Source organism: Marmota flaviventris, chromosome 10 (genome assembly GCF_047511675.1).
Source record: "Marmota flaviventris isolate mMarFla1 chromosome 10, mMarFla1.hap1, whole genome shotgun sequence".
NCBI lineage: Eukaryota > Metazoa > Chordata > Mammalia > Rodentia > Sciuridae > Marmota > Marmota flaviventris.
Window position 1 is genome coordinate 49,726,501 of NC_092507.1, and position 27,060 is coordinate 49,753,560.

At 35.4% G+C, this 27,060-nt stretch overlaps 1 protein-coding gene across 3 annotated transcripts in view; it reads right to left on the reverse strand.

Moving 5' to 3' along the window:
- Tm2d1 (TM2 domain containing 1) overlaps positions 1 to 25,803 on the reverse strand; it is a 34,126-nt gene extending 8,323 nt beyond the window's left edge. For 2 of the 3 annotated variants that reach the window (XM_071617896.1, XM_071617898.1), the window contains exons 1-5: positions 25,609 to 25,803; positions 23,607 to 23,676; positions 18,792 to 18,900; positions 14,441 to 14,532; positions 3,892 to 3,965 (exon numbers count right to left, since the gene is read on the reverse strand). In XM_071617896.1, coding sequence (XP_071473997.1) covers positions 3,892 to 3,965; positions 14,441 to 14,532; positions 18,792 to 18,900; positions 23,607 to 23,676; positions 25,609 to 25,779 — 516 coding nt within the window. In that variant the 5' untranslated portion in view covers positions 25,780 to 25,803. Of the gene's footprint in view, positions 1 to 1,336; positions 2,575 to 3,891; positions 3,966 to 14,440; positions 14,533 to 18,791; positions 18,901 to 23,606; positions 23,677 to 25,608 lie in introns of those variants that run through there. The other variant, XM_071617897.1, reaches the window with a different exon arrangement.
- Positions 25,804 to 27,060: the final 1,257 nt, after the last annotated feature.

Below are 27,060 nucleotides of genomic sequence, written 5' to 3' on the forward strand. Positions count from 1 at the left end.
ATATACCAGTCACCTGACCTAGCCTATTGATGCAGTAAACATAAGATGAGGCAGATGCTAAAATAATACAGCATGCTATTTCACAGTAAACTTTTTTAAATAAGTGGACGTATACTCTAAAATAATGATAATACTATAATAAACACTTAAATGACGAGTAATGAAGTCATTTATTATCACACATTATATATTGCATATAACTGTTTGTGCTATATTTTTATATAACTGCCACTAAAAACAGGTTCGTTTCCATGAGCATCAGCAAACATGTCAATAATACATCACACTACAACGTCAGGGACAATTATGATGTCACTAGGTGATAGGAATTTTTCAGCTCTACTACAATCTTATGGGACCTGCATGATATATGTGGTTTATTTCAGTTGGCCAAAATGTCTTTATACAGGACATAATTATATGCAAAAATCCATAGATACAACAGAATGACTGTTTTTAAATCTACAAACCTACCTTAAGAATAACTATATATAATTTATATATAATTACTTACAGCTGAAAAATTGTATACTCTAGGTATCACTGATTTACATTTTTGTTGACTGCATTCTATTTACTATTTCATCTTATTCATGATTTATATTGTTTCCTTATAATACAAATATAAAAATATAAAAACTTCCAAATTTTATTAACAGATAAAGGCTATGTGAGCTAGACATGCTGGTACAGGCCTACAATCCTAGAGACTCAGGAGGCTGAGGCAGAAGGATTGAAAGTTTGAGGCCAGCCTCAGCAACCTAGCAAGATGCTATTTCAAATGAAAACTAAAAAAGGCTGGGGATGTGACCCAGCCATTAAGCACTCCTGGGTTTAATCCTTGGTACCAAGAAGAAAAAAAAAAAAAAGTATTTTCAGTGAACATAGCGACATATAAACCTTCTTTACTGTAGCAATATTTTATTTTCTTATTTTATTGGTACTAGGGATTGAACCCAGGGGCACTTTACCACTGAGTCACATCCCTAGCCCTTTTCATTTTTTTTATTCAAGACAGGGTCTCATTAAGTTGCTGAAGGCCTTGATAAGTTGCTGAGGCTGGCCTCAAACTTGGAATCCTCCTGCTTCAGCCTCCCAAGTCACTGGGATTACATGTGTGTAACACTGCAACCAGCTGTGCATTATACTTTATGTTGTTTTGGTTCTAACATGAAATAACTGTATTCCTATATTTTTGTAATAAAGATTGTGAAACAATGTTTTTATAGGTCCAAATCCACGTATATATTTCTGAGATCATAGTCCAATAGAAAAACACTCCTATTCACTGGGAAATAATATTTAATGGCAAAAGAAAAAGAAGTTAAAAAAAAACAGGCATGGAGAAAGAAGAATAAACAAAAGGTCTATTAAGAAATTTAAAAATATAATCAGGACATAAATATTATAGTTGATGATATTTAAAGTAAAAATTATTTGATTTGCTGAAAAAAACTCTACTAAAACTGATGTAGTCATCATTGCTTTGAGTATATTAAATGACAGATAAATAGGCTACACATCTTACTTGGTTATGTTTGAAAATTGATTTTATTACCCCAATCTGAAACAGTTTAAAGTGGCCAAATGTATTAAAATATTTTATTCAGAGAAATTAACTGCAGAAATTCAAACACTAATTCTATTTCAATAATTTCTTAGCTCAGCATGGTGGCCCATGCATGTAATCCCAGTGACTCAGGAGGCTGAAGCAGGAGGATCTCAAGTTCAAGGCCAGCCTCAGCACGTGAGACCCTGCCTCAAAATGAAAAATAAAGGGCTAGGGATGTAGTGGTAGAGCACCAGTGGGTTCAATCCTCAGCAAACCCTTCCACCATCTGCCAAAAAAGGAAGCTCAATGTTGTAGAGTCCTAGACCCAGAAGTTCTTTAAAAAAATAGCCTACCTATTGTGAAAAGTTCAGGTATACATATGTAAATCAGAAAACAGTAGCTGATCAAATCAGCTGTAGAATTTGATATAACTAAAGCTGCAAAGCAAAGATAATATCACCAAAGAAAGAACCTAGCCTGGTTGGGATACAATTCACTTTGAATTCTGGATATCTTAACTTGAAGAATCCCAATAATTCTGGATATCTTAACTTGAAGAATCCCAATAATTTATTTTTGCTTTATTAACAAATAAACATTAGTACCATCAGTTGGTAGAGTGCTTGCCTCGCATGCACAATGCCCTGGGTTCAGTCCCCAGAACCACCAAAAAAAAAAAAAAAAAAAAAGAATACCAATAATCATTCAATTCCTTGGATCCTCATTTAAAAGGAGAAACCCATTTCTAAGCATATGTGTACAAGTAAGTACTTTAGCCTCTTCATGCCTGCTTGCCTGTCCCACAGTTAAAGAAGGCAGGATATTTGGTTAGGCATATGTTTATGAGCAAAGGCAGGAAAATTCCAACTTTAAAACCAAATATTTTCCTTGTTTAATTCTGGTATCTTATTGGTCCATATGCTGCCTCCTCCTCACAGTATGGTACCAAAATCTCTTAGATCTTGACTTTCTTTTAGCATGTAATGGTAACATCAAGCAGACAGAATTGAAGAATAGAAATACTGGAAGAGAAAGCAGAGCAAAACAGATGATGAACTAAATGTATACTGATACCCCTGCTAAAGACATTAGGTATTCCATAAATGCTTGTTGAAGATAAATTCATCTTTTTCCCTTAATTTAAGAATTCTTGAGTTAATTATAACTCCTTTTTTGTGTATGTGTACGAAGGATTGGACCCAGGACTTTGTATGCTGAGCTATATCCCATGAAGCTGACAGATCCAGTCATCTTGTCAATTAACATAACAGGACATTGATGAGACTCTGATATATTTATATATATACACACACACACACACAAACATTATGAAAGCAGAAATAAAATTGTCTTTTGCACTAGACAAGTGTTCTATACTAATATTCTGCTCATTGTGTGTTATAAAAGCTGCAACTAACTGGCCTATGCCTCGCCCTACCCCCCCAAAAGGATTGTATGAGTGCTCCATAAAATGTCTAGGAGGGGGACCTGGGGTTGTGGCTCAGCAGTAGAGCGCTCACCTAGTATGAGCGAGGCCCTGGGTTCGATCCCCAACACCACATAAAAATAAATAAATATATTGTGCTCAACTACAACTAAAAAATAAATAAATAAATATTTTAAAAATGTCTAGGAGCGGGGCTAGCTTCAAGAAGACCAAGTCCATGCAAACAAATGATATATTTCAAACTCTCCTGATATTCATCTCTGTTTCTCTGTATTGGCCTCACTTTCTCCTGCTTCAATTAGGGAGGGAAGCAGGCAGTTTGTGAGATGCTATTCTTTAAGCACTTAAAAGATATTTTTTATGCCCAAATGTCTAGAAATGGTGGCACCTGCTTGTAATCCCAGCTACTCTGGAAGTTGAGGCAGGAGAATTGTAAGCTTGAGGCCAGCCTCAACAACTCAGTGAGACCCTATTTCAAAATAAAAAAGAAAAAGGGTTGGAAATGTTGCTCAGAGTATCCCTGGGCTCCATCCCCATTACTGAAAATGAAAATAAAAAGTAAGTTTGAGAAATAACCACAATACCCTCCCTCTAAAAGACTCAATTTGTATTATAAACATTCTGAAAAGTTATTCAATAAAGAAAACTATTTAACAGTTGAACTCACATCTACAAATCACATTTGAATATGGAATCCTTTTTTAAGAATATCTTATCTTTAGAACCACAGTTTGGAAAACAATAAGTTGAAAAATGATGACAATCCAGTATTTGATGAAAAACTGAAACAAACATTCTATCTGCTTACTTTTAAATTTAAAATATACCAGAAGACCACCAAATTCAATTTTGTATATAAAAAAGTTTACATTCCAGATTAAAATGAACTTACCTGCATCGAAATAAGAATGAAATCAATTAGGCTCCCAATTCCACAAAATCCTACAGTGCAAAATTTTAACAAACCTAGAAAAGAAGATAGTCATTTACAATCTAAAAAGTCTTACAAATATTAGTGAACTTTTCCATTTTTCTAATAAGCCCTGACTATAAGCTCTTTGTAGTATTATAATAAAATCAATATTTTTAAAAAATCACATCATCTAAAAATATTTAATGGATTCTCATATACAGAAAAGTCACAAAATAATTTATTTTTGCTTTATTAACAAATAAACATTAGTAAGAAAAACTCAATGTAATCTTGCAAAACTTCTCAAGGGAAAATACCTAAGGAAATAAATTTTTAAATCTTTTAGTCCTAAAATCCTCACTGACTTACTTAGACTTAACACATCAGTGATCCAAATTTTGCTATACATTTAGAATAGAAAGTTCAAATATATAGCGATTGGGGACTTATCTCAATGGCAGAGTACTTGCAAAGCATGCACAAGACCATAGGTTCTATCCTCAATACAAAAAAAAAAAAAAAAAAAGTGAGGAAAGAAAGTTCAAATATATAAATTGTCATATATCTCTCTCATAAACACACACACACACACAAACACACACACAAAAAAATCAGAAAGCAACACTAATCATTTAAAATTGCACAATTTTATTAGTACCCAATTACCTCTAATTTATCCTATACTTTTTTCCCTAAGCATTTTCTGTTTACTAGTACTAGTCAAAATCAATAGTCCCACACTAAGTACTTTATATATACCATTGGTCCTTGGTCCTAATCCAAGAATTAGGATACTAAAATAGGTGATAAAAGAGCATTGACTGACTGTAGGATATATATGGGGATATAACCCCAAAACATGATGATTACTGGGAGATAAGTGATCCTTCTTCAGTATTTGAATTTCTTACAAGGCATCACAGTTGAGATTTTAAAATGGCATGAAAAAACAACTCTTTGTGAAAAGGAAGTTGCAAATATCAACTAAAAATAGGTAACAGCTAAAACTAAGTGTAAAAAAAGATCAACCCTCGCATACAACCTGGAAACACACACACACAAAAAAAGATTGAAATGCATAGGTACATGAGTTGATTTTCCCATCTTCTTAGTATAAGACACACTGTAGCATAATGTTATAAGTACTGGCTAACAAGTTACAAATAATTTAACAACTATTAAAAATATTATAGAAGCTGGGCTCAGTGGCGCACACCTGTAATTCCAGCAGCTGGGAAGGCTGAGGCAGGAAGATCACAAGTTCAAAGCCAGCCTCAGCAAAAAGTAAGGCACTAAGCAACTCAGTGAGACCCTGTCTTTAAATACAATACAAAATAGGGCTGGGAATGAGGCTTGGTGTCAAGTGCCCCTGAGTTCAAACCCCCATACCAATAAATAAACAAACAAACAAATAAATAAATAAATATTATAGAAAATTTCACTTTGTTTTCTTCAAAACATTTATTATCTACACAACATTTTGAGTTATCTTTTTATTTTGAGATATGGTCTTGCCAGATTGCCAGACTGGCCTCTATATTGCGATCTTCCTGCCTTAGCTTTCCAAGCCAGACTATAGGTATGTGCTGCTGCTATATCAGGCTACAAGTATACTTAGTTTATATCTAACTATGCTTTTAGTTATACATAAATATAGTTTTATTTATAACTTAAGTTATGTATTTTAAAAACACAAATTTGGACATATCCCTTATTACTCCATTCATTTTATTTATTTATTTTAAGGCAGGTTCTCACTAAATTGCCTTGGCTGGCCCTGAATCTGCAATCCTCCTGCCTCAGCCTCCTGAGCTGCTGGGATTAAAGGTGGGTGCAGCACACATATACTGTATCCAGCAGTATATGTTGCTCCATTAATATGTACAGTTGTTATTTTTTAATGTACCAGAGAAGAAATAAATTTTTAAAAAATGTTATTTTGAAACATTCGAAAAGTAATTACTACATTATCTATTTAAGGATTATAAAGTTAATTTTTATAACATTAAATAAATAAAAATTTAAAATTAAAATAAAAATGGAAATTTAGTAATAAGATTTATTTAGGTATAAAGTAAAAAGATAAGATAGCTGGGGATACAGCTCAGTAGTATAGCATTTGCTTAATGATATAAGGCCCTGGGTTCAATCCCCAGAACTTCCAGAAATTAACTTGATATTCACAAAAAAATCTGTGATAATTTTTTGCTTTAGAAGTTGGGTCTTGCAAATACTATTCTGTCTGCAACAGTTTTGTTTTTCTTTTATTATTATTATTTCTTTTTTTTTTTTCTTCTTTTTTTTAATGTTTACAGTACTAGGGATGACACCAAAGGGCACTTTACCACTGAGCTACATTTCCAGTCTTTCAGGCTTGAAAAAAGGTCTTGTTAAATTGCCAAGACTGGCCTCCAAATCACAATCCTGCTTCAGCTTCCTGAGTAGCTGGGATTAGAGGCTTGAGTCATCATGCCTGGCTCTCTCTCTCTCTCTCTCTCTGTGACTGTTTTAAAAATGCAGATTATTTCACATTGAGGTTGCTGACTATCAAATCACAAGTGTTTTACAATGATTTGATAACTAGGTATTCTTATCCTTTTTGTGTATACATCTATAAAAGAGAGCTTTCAAATCTTAGAATAAAAGTTTAACCCATAAATCATTTTATTTGTCCTAGTATCAGTGGTTATTACATACCAGTTCAAACTTGTAGTTTCAAAATTAACCCATTAAGTCCCAAGTTTTTAATTCTGTAAATATTTCTGTAAAACTGACACAGGAGGGGCTGAGGTTGTAGCTCAGTGGTAGAGCATTTGCCTTGTGAGGCACTGGGTTCAATCCTCAGCAAAAGAAAGAAAGGAAAGAAAGAAAGAAAAAATTGTGTCCATCTACAACTAAAAAATATATACTTTTTTTTTAAAAAACTGAAGCAGGAATAATAGCCAAAGATGTTTAAGATTTGAGTTTTAAAACACACCTTGTTATTTTCATAACAAAAAAATACTTACATTTTAAATTCAATATCTCTATGAAGAGTCTTTTCTTTTATTGCTTCCAAAACACCTATTAAGAATCCATAATCTTTTAATGTTGCAGATGGGCAAAATATGCCAGTTACTGCATATTTTTTAAAAACCACAGATGTTAACATAGAGTTAAAAACACAAATAATACTATTAGAAAAATAAGGCTTCATGGTGAAAAAAGGCTTCCAGCTAAAGCAAATACTGAGGAATAAATCAATTAAAGGAAATAAAGCTCTACATAAAGTCACAGAAAAGAACCAAACTACAGCCCTAAATATTTTTTTTAATTTTCTTAAATAAATTTTTATATCTTGCAAGAAAGTTCATCTTCCACAACAAGTTCCTCATTTAATTCTGATACATCACACTTAAAACTAAATTACTTAGGAAATTTCACACTATCATGATTTACAGTATTTATTCTAATAAAATTCTAGTCATTCATTAATGGACATTATTATGAATAATGATATAAAAAACACGGGAATGCAAATATCTTATCAAGTCACTGATTTCATTTCCTTTGAACACAAACCCAGAAATGGGATTGCTGGATCATATGGTGGTCCTATTTTTAATTTTGGAAGGTTTTTTCATATTGTCTTAAATAATGGGTATATCAATTTACATTCCCCAACACTATACAAGGATTCCCTTTTCTCCACATCCTTACTAACATTTGTTATCATTTCTTTTTAATAGATGATCTAAGAAGTGTAAGAATAATGATTAGTGATGCTCAACACCTTATCATATACCTATGGGACATCTGTTTGTCTTCTTTGGCAAGATATCAATTCAAGTCGGTGGCCCATTTTTAAATCAGGTTATTTGTTTTTCTGCTATTGAGTTGTAGAAGTTCTTTATATGGTCCCTTCTCAGACATATGGTTTATAAATATTTCAGAATACATATACAGTGGACTCAACCTTTCAAAAGGAGGAAATCTTTCCATCTGTAATTATGAAGATGAACTTGGAGGACTTTATGCTAAGTGACACAAGATAGCCACATAAAAACAAATATTTGATGAGAATACTTAATGTAGTATCTAAAATAGATGAACTTAGAGAAACAGGGCAGAATGATGGTTGACAAGGTTGTGGAGTGGGAATAGAGAGATGCTGGCCAGGAAGAATCAACTTTCAACTACAAGATGTACCGCCCACGTCCCGCAGGTGATAGAGTCAGGGTCACTCAGCATGAATTGGGCTGGCAACAAAAAGACTACACAAACACAGAAATATCTTTTGTGGAGATCAGGGACAGCTCTGAGATCTCAGTTCCCACGTTGGAGGGCAAGAGGAACAAGGGAGGCAAGAGAGAAAGAAAGTACCCCAAACCCCTGTATTTATTAGAGGAAAGACACTGATAGAATATTCCACCAAATAAGTCAAGGGATTGTGTTACAACAAAAGGGGGTGTAGCCCAGTCCCATGGGTGATGCCCAATCCTAGCGCTGCACTTCCTTGCCAAGCGAAGGTAAGATCTACTTGCTTTGCACTGCATGAAATGCCAGTTCAATACCCCCATTACTCAAGGCTGAGGAGGCGTGCTCAGCTCCAACTCAGGTGCCCCCCCACAAAGATGGATGAACTTCTAAGTATCTATAATACTATATGCTAAATACAGTTAATAATAATGTAATATATACCTAAAATTTGCTATGGGAGATTAAATTTTTTGATACAAAGAAAGTATATATATTTATGCATTACCATGTGACATTTCTTTATCTATATACATCATGTAAGGGGAAAGATTTTGTATACTCAGTACACAAACTGAAAAAAGAGCAGGGTAGGGTAGGGGGAGGCTGGAGTTGTAGCTCAGTGGTAGAGAACTTGCCTAGCACACTTGAGGCCCTGGGTTCAATCCCCAGCACCACAAAAAAGAACTACATAAGGCATACTTATACAAATATATTGTTGGGGCTGGGAGTATACCTCAGTTGAACATCACTTGTCTAGCATGTACAAGGCCCTGAGTTTGATCCCTAGCACTGCTAAAACAAATCCTTGCCAGTGCAGTGGCACATGCCTGTAACCCCATCAATTCAAGAGGTTGAGGCAGGATGATTACAATTTCGAGGCCAGATTAAGCAGCTTAGCAAGTCCCTGTTCCAAATAAATAATAAAAAGGTCAAGGGATACAGCTCAGTGGTAAAGAACCCCTGGTTTCAATTCCCCGTAGCACAAAAAGTTTTTTTAAAAAAGAAAACAAATCCTTATTGTCACCTTAAATATACACAATTTTTAATTGTTAATCATACCTCAAGGGCTGGGATTGTGGCTCAGCAGTAGAGCGCTCACTTGCCTAGTATGGGCAAGGCCCTGGGTTCAATCCTCAGCACCACATAAAAATAAATAAATAAAGTTGTGTCCAACTAAAAAATAAATGCTTTTTAAAAGTCATACCTCAAAAAAAATCTAAAAAAAAAAATTCAATGACCATAAACAGTATTAAGGAAGTATTTTTAAAAGCTTTATATAAATAAAGTCAATGCTTTTTATAACCATGAAGAAAGACTAAACAAGACAATTTGAAGGGCTTGGGATATAGTTCAGGGTAGAGTATGTGCATAATATGTGCAAGGTCCTAGGTTTGATCCCCAGGATTGCAAAAACAAAATAGCCAACACTGTATTACCCAGTTAAGAATGTTTTCTATCCTGGTATAGAAGGCATACCTGGAGTCCTAGCACTCAATAGGCTGAGGAGGGAGAATCACTTAAGGCTAAGAGTTTGAGATCAGACTGGGGAACACAGAGAGACCACAACTCAAATAGGAGGGGAGAGGGGGAGAATGTTTTTAATGACAACAATCATTTTAACTCAAATTAGTGTAGCTTAGTGGTAGAGTGCTTGTTTAGCATGTATGAGGTTCTGGTTTCAATCCCCAGGACCACACACAAAAAGAAAACACTAAAATTCCTTCACCTTAGATTTGTAATAAAAATTAAAATTTCAGCCAGGTGTAGAGGTACAGGTCTGCAATCTGAATTAGTTGGGAAGCTGAGGCAGGAGGATTGAAAGTTGGAGGCCAGCTCATCACCTCAGCAAAACCCTGACTCAACATAAAAGGATAAAAAGGGCTGGGGTGTAGCTGAGTGGTAGAATGCTTGCCTTGCATGAGCTCAATTCAAGCATTAAAAATAAAATAAAATTTAAAACATTTAAAATTTTTATATTAACACTAATTTTTACATATTAGATTTGATCAGCTGATACAACATACCAAGACCCTTAGTATTAAGATACCTCTTAAATCCAGGTTAATTCAGTAACACGTGCCTGTAATCCCAGCTACTTGGGAGGAAGACTTAGGGGATTCTGTCCACTAAAGGTGGTCTCAAACTCTTAGGCTTAAGTGATTCTCCCTCCTCAGCCTACTGAGTGCTAGGACTACAGGTATGCCTTCTATACCAGATGAGGGATGTAGTTCAGTAATAGAGCATTCCTGGGTTCAATCAGCTAGTACTGCAAAGAAAAAAAGAAGCTTAAATGCAAGTAAGATAGGGATACACACACACACACACACACACACAATATATATGTGTGTGTGTGTGAATTTGAATGCTTAAAGAGATAAGAAGATTTTCAGTTAAAGATAATAAATTTGACATACTCACTTACTCTTCTCATTCCAAGATCCTACTAAGAATGGAAAGATTAAAAAAAAAAAAACACAAAGCCAATGGAAAATAGGACAATAGCAACAAGCTATGAAGCAGATGAGAGATTGTTTCCTTTCTCAAGTTAGCACTCAAAATATTTGGTGAATTAAACAACATCCAAATGTTATTGATATAGTTATGTTATTCAGAGTTTTAAAAAACATTCACACTGAAGTTTAAAGTTAATGTAAAAAAGTAAATCTGTGTTAGGTGTGGGTTACACACGCCTGTAATCCCAGTGACTGGGAAAGGTGAGGCAGGAGGATTGCATAAGGTCAGCCTCAGCAACTTAGCGAGATTCTGCCTCAAAAAAAAAAAAAAAAGGACTGGGGACTTAGCTCAGTGGTAAGCGCCTCTGGGTTCAATCCTCAGTACCAAAAATAAATAAATAAGTAAATTTGCAAATTTATGAAACATCAGCCTCAAAATCAAAGGTTCTCTTTGGCTTATATTGATAATAGACTAGAAGTGACAATTGCCACAGAAAAACAGCTCCTGCTAAAAAAAAACTAGTAACCACTAACCAGAGCCACTATATGTATACAGAGTTTTATTTTGCAAGAAAAAAAAAAAATTCACTGCACTGTCTAAAACATTAACTTACACTGTATGTCCAACAGCCCATCTGACATAACAAAAAGCTAAAACAAGTCACTCGTTAAGCCAAATATTTTAAATATATTTATTATTTCGTATCATCATTTCAGAGTAGGATGGGGGTATAGCTCCATGGTAAGAGTACCTGGTTAGCACACACAAGGCCCTGGGTTTGATTCCCAGCACATGAAAGGAAAAAGAAATAGAAAAGTATAACCTCATCACAGAATAAACTGTTCTAAAGAATACTGTTTCTTTTTCCCTCACAACCTTTCATGAACATTTTAAAAGTTAGAAATCCTTCCAAAAACTATATATGGTCTAGTCTTCTTAAAGAGGACAGAGGAAAATGCAAGAACTATTAGAAGTCAGGAGCAGTAGTGCACAGCTATAATCTCAGCTACTAGTGAGGCCTAAGGCCACAGGATCATGGATTCAAGCCCAGCTTGGCTAACAAAGCAAGACCCCATCTCAAAACAAAACAGAAAATACTTGGACACGCTGCAACTACCAGATCATATCACTTTCTCTTTATGAACTTAGTTTCTCCATCCCTCTCATCTAAAAATAGTTAGACTAAATGATTTTATTTGGCAAATCAGAGGCTTTCCTGTATACTATATGGTTTCAGCTGTGTTACTAAAAGGTATTGTTGCTCTAAGGAATGGACAAAGTATAATTATACTATCATTCAAGCCAAGACTATTCCATCAACCTTTTTTTAGCTTGTTCTGCTATATAAGCCTTTCCCCAATCAAGCCATACCTCACAATTCCTCCAATATTAATCTTTTTGAAAGGTAACTATGACCATGACACTTTTATGTAAAAACCTTTATTACTTTTGATGTCTAAAAGGTAAAGTCCAAGTTCCAAAGGAAGACACTCAAAGCCTTTTTATGATCTGACTACAGGCTACCTCTACAGTCAATTTCATATTCTGTGAGCATTTTTCCTACATCCCAGGCTAAATTATCCCCCTTTTTCTCAAGGCACATTCATATACTTCAATACCCTGTGACTTTGCAAATGCCATTCTCTACAATGCCTAAATCTCTTTAATCTCTTCATCCTTAAAACCTAGATCAAATGTCATCTCCTCTAACAGATTTTTATTTATGCCCATGGCCTCCTGAACCAATCCCTTTTCTGTGCTCTCACAGCACCTTGCTATGGCTCTATCACAATCTAACATCATAAACTGACCTACCAACATATTAATTTTATTTCACATTTATTTTCTTTAACCAATATACTCTGGGATCTTTATCATTATTTATATAATATGTACATAATTAGTTTCTTAAATGTTGAAGAAATGGGTAACTGAATAAATTATTGTACACAGTACTTTAAGTTCTGACTTTTCTTTATGAACATAAAACACTAAGTTTTAGATATAGCTATATGAAACATACCTCTGTTGTTGGGTAGCAACATGGAAGGAATAAGGTGAGTTTTGCAAGCTGGAAAGCAGAGCATTCAAAAATTTTTGTGCCCACAAGATTAACACCTGCAATCCCAGCTATCTGAGAGATTGAGGCACAAGAATAGAAAGTTTAAAGCCAAGCCAGATGTGGTGGCACCCACCTATTATCCTAGAAACTCAAGATACTAACAAGAGGATCACAAGTTGGAGGCCAGCCCCAGCAACTAATAAGACTGCCTCAAAACTTGAAAAAAAAAAAAAAGTGGGTAGGGGAGTTGGGGATGTAGCTCAGTAGTAGAGCAGCCCTGGGTTCAATCGCAAGTATTGCAGGGGAAAAAAAAAAAAGAAACCTACAAAAAAAAAAAACTTTATTTGCTCAGTGATGGGCTAATACAGAAGTAGCATACTACAGTAAATAAAGCATGATCATTGGAACAAGAGAATTTGGTTTCAAATTAAGGTCACCAGTTGAATGTCCTTGGTAAATCTCTTAATCTCATGACAATTTCCCTACCTATAAAGATGATAATAAAAGTCACCAACTAAGGTAAGGTCTCAAATTCAGTAATCCCTTAACTCTCTGGTGAGTTTCCCTACCTGTTAAAGAGGATTTAAAGAGGAGGATAAACTCAGAGCTATAAGGTTTAAGTAAGGGTAAAACATGAAAGAATTGTTTACTAAAAGCTGTGGTCAAAGGTAAACAATTTTCTTTTTGGAAGGGGTGGTAGTAGAGACTGAACCCAGGGGTGTTCTACTTGTTCTACCACGAAGCTACATCATTAGCCTTTTCTATTTTTTTATTTTGAGACAGGGCCTCATTTACTTGCCAACACTGGCCTCAAACTTGCAATCCCTCTGCCTTAGCTTCTTCAATCACTGGGATTTACAGGTGTGATTTATACTACCATGTCCAGATACAAACTGTTTTCATAAGCATTAGTAATTATGGAAAATGTGAATACCGCAGGCAGAAGGAAGGTATGGAGAAGGATGCTAACAGGTAATAAATCAGCCTCCCTCTAGGCACAGTAGCACACATAATGAGCTACTGGGAAGGCTGAGGCAGAAGGACTACAACTTGCCAGTCTAGGCAACTTAGCAAAACCCATCTCAAATTTTTTTTTAACTTTTTTTGAGAGTGGAAATAGACACAATATCCTTATTTTATTTTTATTTATTTATTTTTTTTGTGATGCTGAGGATAGAACCCAGAACCTCCTCATATGTGCTAGGCAAGTGCTCTACCACTGAGCTACAAGCCCAGCCACCATCTCAAAATTTTTTTAAAAGGGCTGGGACATAACTCAGTGGTAGGTACTTGCTTAGCATGTGCAAGACCCAGGTTCATTCCCTAGTACAAAGAATTAAAAAAAATCTGATTCCCTCCAGCTCATGCTGATCATCAAAATTCCAAAATCAACTTATTCTGAAAAAAGTAGTTTCTATTCCCAGGGTAACAGTGAAAAAATTTCAAGCAAAAAAAATGTGTGTCCAGCACTGGCACTCAGAGTTCCAAGTATTACTGTCGTAAGTAAATCCCTACACTAACTGGAGTACGTGTTTTCCTAAGGTAAATACACAGGAAAAGTCAGCATTTCTTACTTAAACTGAATTGTAGAGATAGCTCTATACTCACAGGAGAATGTTAACTATTCAACTCCAATTACATGGAACTTGTAATATTAACAGTATGCAGAGATTTAATCTAAGAATATACTTACCAATTTAAAAAAAAAAAATACTCTTGACTAGAATACAAAATCACGAGAATTTGTTTTTTCTTTTAATGAAACATACTTACCCAAGGCAGGGTATCCAAGGTAAAATCGATCTGCTCCCAACCATCCAAGAAAAAGAGATAATGCAACTGCCACTTTGTATGAATAGCCATTTCTGTACAGAATTAAAACTTGAGCGTCATATTCATGTTTCCAACATGTGAAAATTTTTAAAAACCAAGCTGTAAATTACTAATTATTTTTAAATGGCTCATTCATTCATTCCATTAATGCTTTCTGAGGTGCCTTCGGTATGCTAAGTACTACTTTAAGCTACTAAGATACATTAATGAATAAAAGCAACAAAGATCCCTGTTTCTGAGGAGCTTCCATTTTAGTTGCAGAAAGCAAAAAGCAAATATATTTTAAAAGAAATCATATAGTTCATTAGAAAGTCATAAATATTATGGAAAAAAAAAGTAGTAGTAATAGTAGTAGAACAGCATGGTTAGGGAATCCAGAATGCCAGAGGCCACTTAAATGGGGTAAATAGGGTCATAAGGTAAGCCTCACTGAGAAGGTAATGTCTTTGCAAGACCTGAGGGAAGTAAATGAATTAAGCCATGCTAGGCCTCTGAGAGAAGAGTGACCGAAGCAAAAGAAACAGCTGGTACAAAGACAGCACACCTTGTAGGTTTGAGGCCAGTATAATAGGAGCAGAATGAGAAAAGCACACACTATTACAAGATGAGGTCAGAGCGATAATGGGGAGTAAAGGAAACCCATCATGCCCTGTACACCACTTACAAATACTCTTTTGAGTTTTACTCTGGTGGAAATTAGGAAGCTACTACAGCATTTTAAGTAAAGGTGTAACATGATCTGATTTAAATTTTTATTAAAATAATCACTCTGGCTGCTATGTTGAAAACAGACTGGATGAGAATATTCATCAACTAATACCATGGTAATGTCATATATCAAACCACTCCAAAGCTCAGTGGCTTGTAACAAGCTTTTATTCTCATAGATTAAAGAGAGGTTCAAGAGACATAGGGTAGCTAAACTGAGATTTTCTGCTTCAGGCTGCAGTTTGGTTGAGCTTGGATCCAAACAGTAGATTCAGTTGAAATCAGTTTCACTTAACAAGGACCCAACCTGATCCTGTAGCAGCTACTTCAGGCAACTTCTTCTCATGACATATCAAAGAACAAAAGGAAAGCTAATGCCCACAAGCACATAAACTTTTGTTTGTTTCACACCTACTAACATTATATAGACCAAATTAAGTAACATGGCAAATTCAAAAGAGTTTGAAAGATATTTTAATAATTCAAGTGAGAATTAATAATGGTTGGATCCAAAGTAATAGCAAAAGCAGCAGTGAAAAGTAATCAGATTCTGAATATATTCTGAAATACCACCAATTAGATTTCCTGATGTATTAAATTAGGGTATGAAAAAAGAAATAATTAAGAATAGCACTGACGATTTTATCCTAAACAACTCAGATAAAGCTAGCATTAATGAGTTGGGAAGGCTGAGGATGGATAAATATTGGAAAGAAAATTAGAATCTCAGTTTCAGATGTGAGTTTGAGGTATGTATCAGACATTCAAGTGGAGTTGCCCAAAAGACAACTGGATTTAGAAATTTGGAGTTATGGAATGACGTCTAGGCTAGAGATAAAAATTAAAAAGTTACAAACATATAAGAAGCATTTAGAGCCATAAGATTGCTGAATATAGACAGACAAAAGAAGAGATCTGAAAACTGAGCCTGAGGGACTCCAAGAAGAAGGAACCAGAAAAGAGACTAAGGAGGTGAAGAAAAAATAGAACTGAATGAGAATGGTATCCTGGAAGTCAAGTAAAAAATGTGGCTAGTATACCATGTGAGATAATAACTGAGAATTTACTACTTAAACTTAACTAAAAGGAAATTATCAGTGATCTCACAAGAGCAATTTTGGTGATATGATGAAGGCAAAAGACTGAATAGAAGGAGACTGAGAAAAAGTGGAAAGAGAAAAACTGAAGTATTAAGACGACTCTTCTAAGGAATTTTACTGCAAAGGGGAATAAAGAGAGAGATATCCAGAACCAAAGTCAAATCTGATCAAGTCAGAACCTTATAAATAATCCTGTGGGGTTTTGTTTTTTTCTTTTTGCACTGCACTCACAATTACAACATTTTCTTGGAAAGTTGGGAGGAGATGGTAAATGGCCCAAAGATCCTCCTGCTCATGTGTTTAATATTACAATAATATCCAATTTTATGCACAGGGCAGTGGTGCCCCATCCACATTGTAATGAGGTACCACACTAGAAGTAGAAAAATAAGTTAGGATGCTTTCCAAAAACTCAGGTAGTAGCAGCAGCACAAAGAAGTAAACAAAACTGTTAAATACTGGGCCAGGGATGTAGTTCAATGGGAGAATGCTTGCCTAGCAAGCACAAGTCCCTGGTATGTCCCCAGTATGACAAAAAAGAAAAAGGAAAAGGAAAAGAAACCTCCCTCCCACCACACACACACACACAGGTAAATATTAAGAAAGCAGAAGTAACAGACAAAATATGAGGAATAAGGGGGGAAAGAAATGAAAAGAGCTGGGCCCCTGAATGGCTTCATGCAAAATGAAAACTGTCGACCTGTTCATACCCTCTTCCTCAGACTTCTAAGCCAACCTAAATTGGATCATGGTATGAATGAGAAATAACTTTTATTGTACTAAACTACTGAAATGTTAAAGACATTTATTACAGCAGTTAGCCTGTTTCAACTAATATAAGTGGCCACTATAAACAGGTGAATTGCTTGCTAATCAATCAGACATGGTTACCAGTTTTCATTTTCTGGGGAATACTATAATATGGTTGTATCTGCAATACTAAGATGGAATTTTAATCAAGTATTCATGTAATATATAATTTGAAAAATAATATGCTAACAGGAGCAAAAAATATGTAAACCAGAAGAGGGACTCCCAGTAAATAGGAATTTGTCAGTAAGTCTATTCATAGCTGAATAGCAGCTGCCCTTTGGCTATGCATGTATTAAATATCCTGAAAAAGAAAAATGATACATCAGGCCATCTTAGTTTTATAACTCTTACCACTAACTTCCATCGTTCAGATTCAATACTCATCAAGCAAATTTTATTTTAGATTTGTAGATTTTACTATGGGAGGGGAATAAATTGGTAGTAGACTTGGAGTATCTGGTTTTCTTGATGGTGATATGCCTTATCATAACAGACATCAATGTCTTGTGAACATTATTAGTGCAGCTCAGCTGCATTGAGCCTACTCTACTCTGAAGACACTGAAGGAAAAATCAGCACTCATTTCAAAACTACATAACACATCTTATAGTGTTACTATTACATGTAATGAATTTGTAAGGTTCAAATTGAGTAGGTAGCTATACTCAACAGATGATTTTCTTAGTTGTATTTTAACCTAGATATCTTGGACTAACACTTAATACACTGTTATTTGTAGTGTTTTAGGCAGAAATATTTATCTGTAGTTTAAACACTGACTACACCATACTTAAGTACATTGAAAGTAATTCCTTTAAACGATTTTAACTTTGCTAATGAGAAATTCTGAAACCCAAGAAGATTAAGTGATTGGCTTAGGATTACACAGCAGGACAGAATCAAAACCTCACTAACTCAATGAACTAGGGTCAAAAGAGAAAAGAAAAAAGGATTCTAAGCTCAAAGGATTCTGAAAGAAGTTGTAGAAAGAGCAAAACAGTGGTTACTTCTTGATACAATTATAAACAGATGCCATCAAATAAAATGCAACCATATACAGTTATAAGGTAAAAATAAATTCTGATTTTAGTACAAAGCAAGAATAAAAGAATAGGATGTAAGTTTTACTGTAATCAATATAAAACTCAAGCATAAAAGTCCTTTAAACAGAGAACATTAAATCCATTTGTCTTATTATTCCAAAATGAAAACTTTGAATTGTTTCATTATTATTCAATATCCATATCCAATTCAAAGAATTAGTCAAGTTCAAACTGCTCTTAATGTGAAAATGAGTAATAACCATTTGTGTTTTTCTGATATAATAGGCATACAATACCTATCTGTATTCTAGAAATCTCCCAAATTTTGAAAACAGTATTTTTTTATAATTCATTTCATAGTTCATTTGATAAACTTATTGCCCCTACTCAACAAGGCATGAGACCATTTATTGTCTTATTCCACACAGTGAATTTAGCTCTTTCTTCATTGGTGAATTACATTTATAAAAACATATGTATACTTAAAAAAACAGAGACTCTGAGACAAGCAAAAACATAAACATTACATCTGCAGGATTTCCCCATAAATTAACTCTTCATTCTATGATATCAATATATTACATAGGCAAATAATCTAAAATTTTAGGTATCAGTAATGGTACTTACACATTTCGGCAAGATATAGGCTTGTGAAAACCAACTTCATTTCCAGTAAAATGTGTTTCATTGCCACTGAAATCCTTACAAGTTATATTGGGTGCTGGAAAACATGAAACTAAAGGCAGAAAAAAAAAATCAAAAAAATATTACTTCTTTTTATGCAGTAAAGGTATGTAATACTTCCCCCTAATATTGGCAAAGCACACAAGAAAATTCAACAAACTACCTTCCTATGTAACGTCTGACAGAAGAGTTTAATTTAGATAGGAAAAGCTACCAAAAAAAGAAAGAAAAAAATATATATGTATATATAAAATAAATAAAATGATAGAGTGGTCTCAACACAAATATGAAAACTGCCACTGTGTTATACAAGGTCCATCTAGTCCAATCTCTTGCCTCTGACAAAGATGACAAAGGAAGAATTGCACAGTATTATTTGTTTTACTTCATCTCTAGGATAAAGAATATTTCTTAAAGTTTTGTTGGTAATTCATTTTAACATAATCTGGGTTTGAATATTCAGTTTATTTTAACTATTATAGGCATTGGCTGCCATAAATTAAAACTCTTTATTCTATGTATTGTACTATTTCAGCATTTAGCAATTTAATCTATATACATAACCTACATGACATGAGAATTAACACAGTGTCTGCCAGGCACAACTTGACACTATCAATTGTTCAAGTTGCCATATTTTGAAAATTTTAGTTTTTAAAGTTATTTAATCATTCCTATTGGCTACTTTACATTGATATGAGAAAAAAAAAAAAATGAAAGAAAAATGGCTAACAATCCAGGCTTAGAACCTCAGAAAAGGTGGTAAGAAGTATAAGAATGAAGAGAAAACCAAATTGCTACAATGATTCTACAGCAGTTTTTGTCAGAAGTATGAGCTACTTATTTCAAGGGATGAAAACTCTACACACTGGGCATATTAACTGTTGAGCATTCAGATTTTTCTAATGTACAGTTAATGTTTTTGTGGGCAGACTCATTAAGATCATGCAGCTGCTATAATCCTAGTTACTTGGGAGGTTGAGGTAGGAGGACTACAAGTTGGAAGGCAGCCTGGACTTAGTGATACCCCATCTAAAACTAAAAAGGACTGGGGATGTAGCTCATTGGTAGAGCTTTTACCTAGCATGCACGAGAACCTGGATTCAATCCCTAGTACTGGGGAAAAAACTTGCAAACAGCCTATTCTTCATCAAAAATTTTCCCTACAGACTGGGCATAGTGGCGCATACCTGTAATCCCAGAAGCTTGGGAGGCTGAGACAGAAGGAGCATGAGTTCAAAGCCAGCCTCAGCAATGGGGAAGTTCTAAGCAACTCAGTGAGACTTTGTCTCTAAATAAAATACAACATAGGGCTGGGGAGGGCTGGGATTGTGGCTCAAGTGGTAGATGCTTGCCTAGCATGTGTGAGGCACTGGGTTTGATCCTCACCACCATATAAAAATATAATAAAGATATTGCATCCACCTGAAACTAAAACATAAATATTTTTTTTAAAAATGGGATGTTCACTCAATCATTGAGTGCCCCTGAGTTCAATGTCCAGATTAAAAAAAAAAAAAAAAAAAATCCCCTACATTCACCATCTATTGATGATTCTAATCCCAACTGTTCTTTATTATGATAATAGCAAAATAGTGGCTTTTCCAACTTAAGCATTCCTCAAGGAGAACTGTGTTTCAATGCTGGAAATATGGAGATGTTTTGGCTCTTGTCACCTTTATCTCTAGCTTTTGTTTTGACATGAATTTTAGATTGGCACATTTCTTTATAGCTGGTCATTATACAGTATAACTTGTTATAGAAATCACATCCAGTAGCTGGGTGTAGTGGTGCAAATCTGTAATTCCAGTGGCTTGGAAGGCTGAGACAGGAGGATCACACGTTCAAAGCCAGCCTCAGCAATTCAGCAAGGCCCTATCAACTTAGTGAGACCCCGTTTCAAAATAAAACATAAAAAGGGCTGGGAATATGGCTGGTATTTAAGCGTTTCTGGGTTCAATCCTCAGTACCCGCCCCCCCCAAAAAAAGAAAGAAAGAAATCATATCCAGTCTGACATTTTTAAAGATACTGTTGGACTGGGGTGCACAATATGTTGAAAATTCACTCACATGTTAAAATGCCAATAAAATCCAGCTGCAAAATAAACCCTGCATTGCAACTAAATTACAACACTGAGTTATTAAACTCCAGAAGACCAATGGAAAATCACAATGTAAATGCTGTGACAGATCAGTGCCCAGCACCACTTCTATTCCTACAATAGCTGTGGGCACTACGGCACCTCAGAGCAGAAGTCAGAGGATGCAAAGGCAGCACTGCTTGGCCTAAAGTCTGAGGACCAGAAACATGCCTTTATCCAAGCCATGATGCAGGAAAGGGACTCTCACATTCTACCACAGGGAAACAGGCTTCCAGGGTGATTTGACATCCTCTCTGATCAGGATTTAGATCAGATTTACCATGGCTACCCCACTAGCTTTTATGTTTGAAAAAGGACAATTAGGGAAAAGAAAAGAAAAACAAAACAAAACTCTTGTGGATTGGCACAGACTCAAGCATCAGACTGGGTTGGAAGAACCTACCCCAGCTCTTGGTTCAACACCTTTGTACCATGCATAAATTACACATTAATATGAAGAAGCCTCATGATTCACATTTGTCTCAAAACTTTTGTTTTCTTTTTAAAATCATGGTAATGATTTAAAGTTCTTTATTAATGGGGTGGGGAGATTACTGGGGATTGACCTAGGGGTAGTTTACCACTGAACCCCACCCCCAGCCCTTTTTATTTTGAGACAGGGTCTGACTGAGTTGCTGAGGTTGGCCTCTAATTTGCAATCCTCCTGCCTCAGCCTCCTGAGTCACTGGGATTACATGTGTGCACCTTCCACTGCACATGGCTAAAGTCCTTTATTAATCTTTAAAGTCATTTATTTTTAAATCTAGAACATTTTATATGTTTCCAGATTTAGTTGGGCAAACAGACTTTTACACGTTTTATTCTCTTCAAATTTTATTTGAAAAGCATTTCTTTTATTTTCCTGCACCTCTCCCCTTTCATCCTATAAGCACTTCCTGATACCATGACTAATTCCATAATACCTTGAATTTTTTCTAGCAACTTGATTTGCATATGGTTATAACTTTACTTATCAATAATCCTTAAGAGAATTCAAACTTATTTAATCCAAAATAGACACCTAACTGGAGAGCAGAGCTCTTTTCGGGCAGAAACTATTCTTTATAGTTGTATATTTTCCTTTAAAATCTCTATACAAAAAATCCCAAATGCTAGAAGAAACTTTTCTGAGAGTGTCTGCCAGTTACATATTTGTCACAATAGTACGCATAGATTTCCAACATCTTTCATATGAATGATTATAAATAACTATATTTGAGAGCTTTCTCTTCTTTATGCATGTTAACTCTATACTACATTCTAAAACCGATAACATTAAAGACTTCTAACTGTAAACAGGCAAATCACAGCATACTTACAGGCTAACCAAAGAGGGATAAATTACAATATTCTTTTAAATTAATGTATACATAATAAGCAATATCTACTATGAAAATCATATATTTATATGTATACATACATCTATTATCCTATGACTGTTTATATAATAAAATCTCACTATTTCAGCATAGTAGCAAAAAGTCAATAATAAAGGTTTAACACAACTTACCTTATATTTTTTTTGGTACTGGATTGAACCCAGGGTACTTAATCTACGTCCTGGAACTTTTTATTTTTTGAGACAGGTTCTCGCTAAGTTGCTTAGTGCCTCGCTAAGTTGCTGAAGCTGGTCTCAAACTTGTAATTCTCCTGCCTCAGCCTCCCAAGTTGCTGAGATTACAGGCAAGCTCCACAGCTACCACTTACTTTCAAGTATCTCTTCTAACTAGAATTGGGCTAATAATGTGACAAAATATAAAGACATAAAAATCTTTAGAAGGAAAGACTTAACAGGGAGTAAACTATTATATTTTATCAGGCATTGTACATAATTTAGAATAGAAGCTACCCAAAATCATTAGACTGAAAGTCTAATAATTTTTTTTGACCCATTATCAAAACACCCCTCTGAGAAAATATTAATGCATACTGTTAGGATATATCTAAGTACATGTAGAAACATATATAATGTAGGTGACATAGTTTGTCACTATATTTTACAAAACCAACAGTCTCAATTCACTTTTTTTGAGTAATTAAAAACTCTAACCAAAGAAGTATCTTTGCACACATCTCTTAAGAAATAAAAGGCTATAATTGCTTAAGGAAATACATGTTTACCCTGATTTAAATATTACACAATGTATACATATATTAAAACATAACATGATACCCCATAAATATATACAAATTTTATGTTTTTATATATCAATTAAAAATAAACTTAAATAAGAAGAAAATGAGGGAGCTATATAAACTGATGCAAAAATTTTAAATATATAATGAAAATACAAAACTTACAATTTATATAATTAAGGAAATAAGATTCTTTTTTAATTTAAATATTGGGGCTGGGAGTATAGCTTAGTGGTAGAACACATGCTTAGCATATGTGAGGTCCTGTGTTCAATCTCCAGCATCAAAATAAATAATTAATCAATTAATTAAATCTTGACAACACCTAGCCAGTTCTTCAAATTTAAATTCTTCTGAAAACTGAATAAAATGTATAGCTTAAGAAAAAAATATATTTATTAATTAAATTTAGTGGTCACATACGGTCTATGAAATAGTGTTTTAAAAATTATTTTTAAAGACATAATTCTTGAAGTCTTACCATGAGCTGTGTAGTTTGTACAGTTAACTGGTTCTTGCGTAGCATCATTTATTTTGGGATCTTTACAAATATATGTTAAAAAAAAAAAGTTAAGGAAATAAGAACTATCTAACATAACACCACATGTAAAAAAGAAGCTGCTGGTTTATCCAAGTCAACAAGCACAGATATAAACATTCTTCTAGTATAATACCTAAATAATACCTGAATGTTAACTTATTATAAGCAAAGTATATAAATTAAATGTATGTATTTAAAGCTCTAGAGAGGGCTGGGGTTGTGGCTCAGTGGCAGAGTACCTGCCTAGCATGTGTGAGGCACTGGGTTCGATTCTCAGCACCACATATAAATAAATAAATAAAAATTCATCCACAATTAAAAAAAAAAAAAAGCTCTAGCAGAGAATTTCATCATTAAAGAACATCAATCAGGATATAAACACAAAGCAAAAATTAAAATAAACATTTTACTAAGTTATTATTAAGTAGGCTTCAGGTTAACAAATCAGTTTCCAAAGATTTGTACTGAACTAATTTGCAGAGCCCTAGAATTACCATACACTGAATTTCATTTAACACAAACCTGTGAGGTAGATGCTATTAGCCCCACATCACAGAAGCAAAAACTGAAGTTCAAAGTTTGAATGGCTAATGCAGCCATATAAATGATAGGTGATAAATCAGGTTTCCTTATTTAAAGTCCATCAGATTGCAGAAAGATGGGTGTATTCTATATGGACACTCTAGCAGGATTTTAAGTTTTTGAAAAGAGCATAAGAACCAAAAATGTCCAAAAGAGAAACTGGAAGTTTTATCTCCTAAATGTTTTATTACTGACACTCTAATAGGGGTGAGTGTGGTATTCACAAAATGTCTCTAGAGTCCATTTAAGATTTTTGAATCTCTATTGGAAACTTCATACTAGGAATAAAAGTGATTATCCAGTTGTCATCACCTCACAGTTCTACAGGCTCATTCTTTCCAGGGTTCAACTTTGATACTGCCCAATTATTTTAGAATCACTCCCATATTTCTTCCAAGAATAAAATTCAACTTATTAGGTCCATGATTCTCAAAGTCAAAACATAATGATATTCAACAAATTAGAGCTATTCTGTGAAAACCTTTAATAGTAATAGTGTCGCTCCTCAAAGCACACAAAATCACTAGAATTTTCTTCATATCAAGAGTTCCTCTTACAGAATCTTTCTTATACAGGTTGAGGATCCCTTGCTTGAAGTGCCACGTCGGTGCTCAAAAAATTTTGGATTTTGGAGCACTTAGTAATTTTGGTTTTTTGGTTTAGAGATAGTCAACCTATATTTCTAGCTTCCATTATTAGTTTTCCTGTTCCAAAGTAGCTATTTTAAGCACAACTCATCCCTTAACCCTGATTTGGCCTGTTTCCTCGCCTGTAAATAAATAGCTAACACATACATTGCCTACTATACCAGGCACTGTTCACACCTGTACTAATTAAATATCACAACAGCCCCTTAAATTGGCACACTTGTCATTCACATTTTTACATGAGAAAATGTAATGTTCAAATAATTTGCCCAAGGATACAAAGTGGAGCAGGAATTCATCTGGCAGTTTAGCATCTCAGGATAACATGAAGTATTATATGTAAAATTAATTGTAAAAGAATAATACACTTTGATTGGAGGAAGCACTAGTAATTACTTGTCTCCCTCGACGTTGGCAAACTTTTCCAGGGTAGAGTCTGTCAATATTTATATTTCTAAGTGCCTAGAACAGGGCCTGGTATACCTTAGGATCTATGTTTAATAAGCACACCGGTTACAAAAAGAAATGGATGAGGTTAAGAAGCACCAACCATTAGTTAAATCCTACGGAAAGCACACGGGCTGGCCTCTGCCCCTCCGATCCCCAAATCCCCCCTCGTCCCCCGGCGTCCTTAGAGGTCACGGGTCGTCGTTCCTTCAGTAGACCTAGCCAGTACTGAGAACCGCGACCCGGAATCTACCTCGCCATAGAGGATATTGCCCCACTTTGAGGTCCTCGCACTTAAGCGTCTCGTCGCCCCCGGCGGCAGCGGTAGCGACAGCCCCCCAAGGTCCCGTGGTGGCTGCCACGAGCCACAAGACTCCAAGAAGGTGGGCGGCCACGGCCTCCGGAGAAACAGGACCGGAGGGCCAGGCGGCCGCCATGTTGGGGACCGGCTCTTCCCCCACTTCCGGTTCCGCCCGCGTCCGGCGGCAGAGGGCGGAGTCAGGGCTAGAGGCTCTTAAAGGGACCGCGCAGAGGTTGGAGAATCCCTTGTCACCTTCTCTTATTCTAGGACTCCGCAGGATCACCCGAGAGAGTGTTTTTTAAAGTGAAGCCCAGAGTTCTTCTTTCGGACAGAGTCCATCTTCTCCCGCTCCGACCCGAACCCTGGGATGAAGGGAGAGGTTCACGAGGGCGGGGGCGGAGGCGGGGGTGGGAGTTGGGGGGGTCTTAGGCAAGCTCCTCCTTCGAATTCATCCTGCTCTGGCACTTCAGTGCCCCCAGACTGCGAGTTTGCGTCTTCAGGAGTCCTAATAAGATTTAGATTTACCAATAAAGAGCTAAGCTCGAAGACGCTGAAAGCTCGTTTACCTTAGTTACTTAATTACTGAGTTGGACGGGGGGGGAGGGGGCGTTGAAGTTTGCAGGATTTCAGAGTCTATGCTCTTACTTATAAGATATCATGGGCTCCCTGTAACCTTAGAGAAAGATTTGTGGAAGCCTGCCAAGGACTCTGTGTCACAAGAGAGTTATTACAGGTTTGTTTCTGTTTTCTTTTTTTTTTGTTTTGTGGGGGGAGGGGGTACCTGGGATTGAACTCAGGGGCACTTCACCAATGAGCCACATCCCCAGCCCTTTTTTTTTTTTTTTTTTTAATTTAGAGATGGGGCCTCCCTGAGTTGTTTAGTGCCTGGATAAATTGCTGAGGCTGGCTTTGAACTTGCGATTCTTCTGTCTCAGCCTCCCAAGCCACTGGGATTACGGGCTTGTGCCACCCCAACAGCTAGGCTTTTTTAATAATGGGAAATAAAGGGAAATTTTAAGAGGGTAGAGACCCATAACAAAAGGAGAACAAGACATTTAAGACTAAATCAAGTAGAAAGTGGAATGGTTTTTCCCTTCATCTCTTCTAAGTTTCTTTTTCTAAAATTCTGTATTGGGGAAATTTCATAATAAAAAATTTATTTTAGTGAAAATTTAATCCTTCTTGTCTAAACATCTAAGAATATTTGCTTTTGAGTGGTGCTTCTTCATCCACATCAGCAAGTTTGGAAGAAAAACTGTGCACTGGTTCTCCAACTTTAGCCTCAGAAGATGAACCCTGCCTACAGTTTCTGATCCAAAAGTTCTAGGGCGGGGTTTTGCATTTCTAAGGAGTTCCCAAGGGATGCTGATATAGCTGTCCCAGGGACTAAACTTTGAAAACACTGGTAGAATGTATT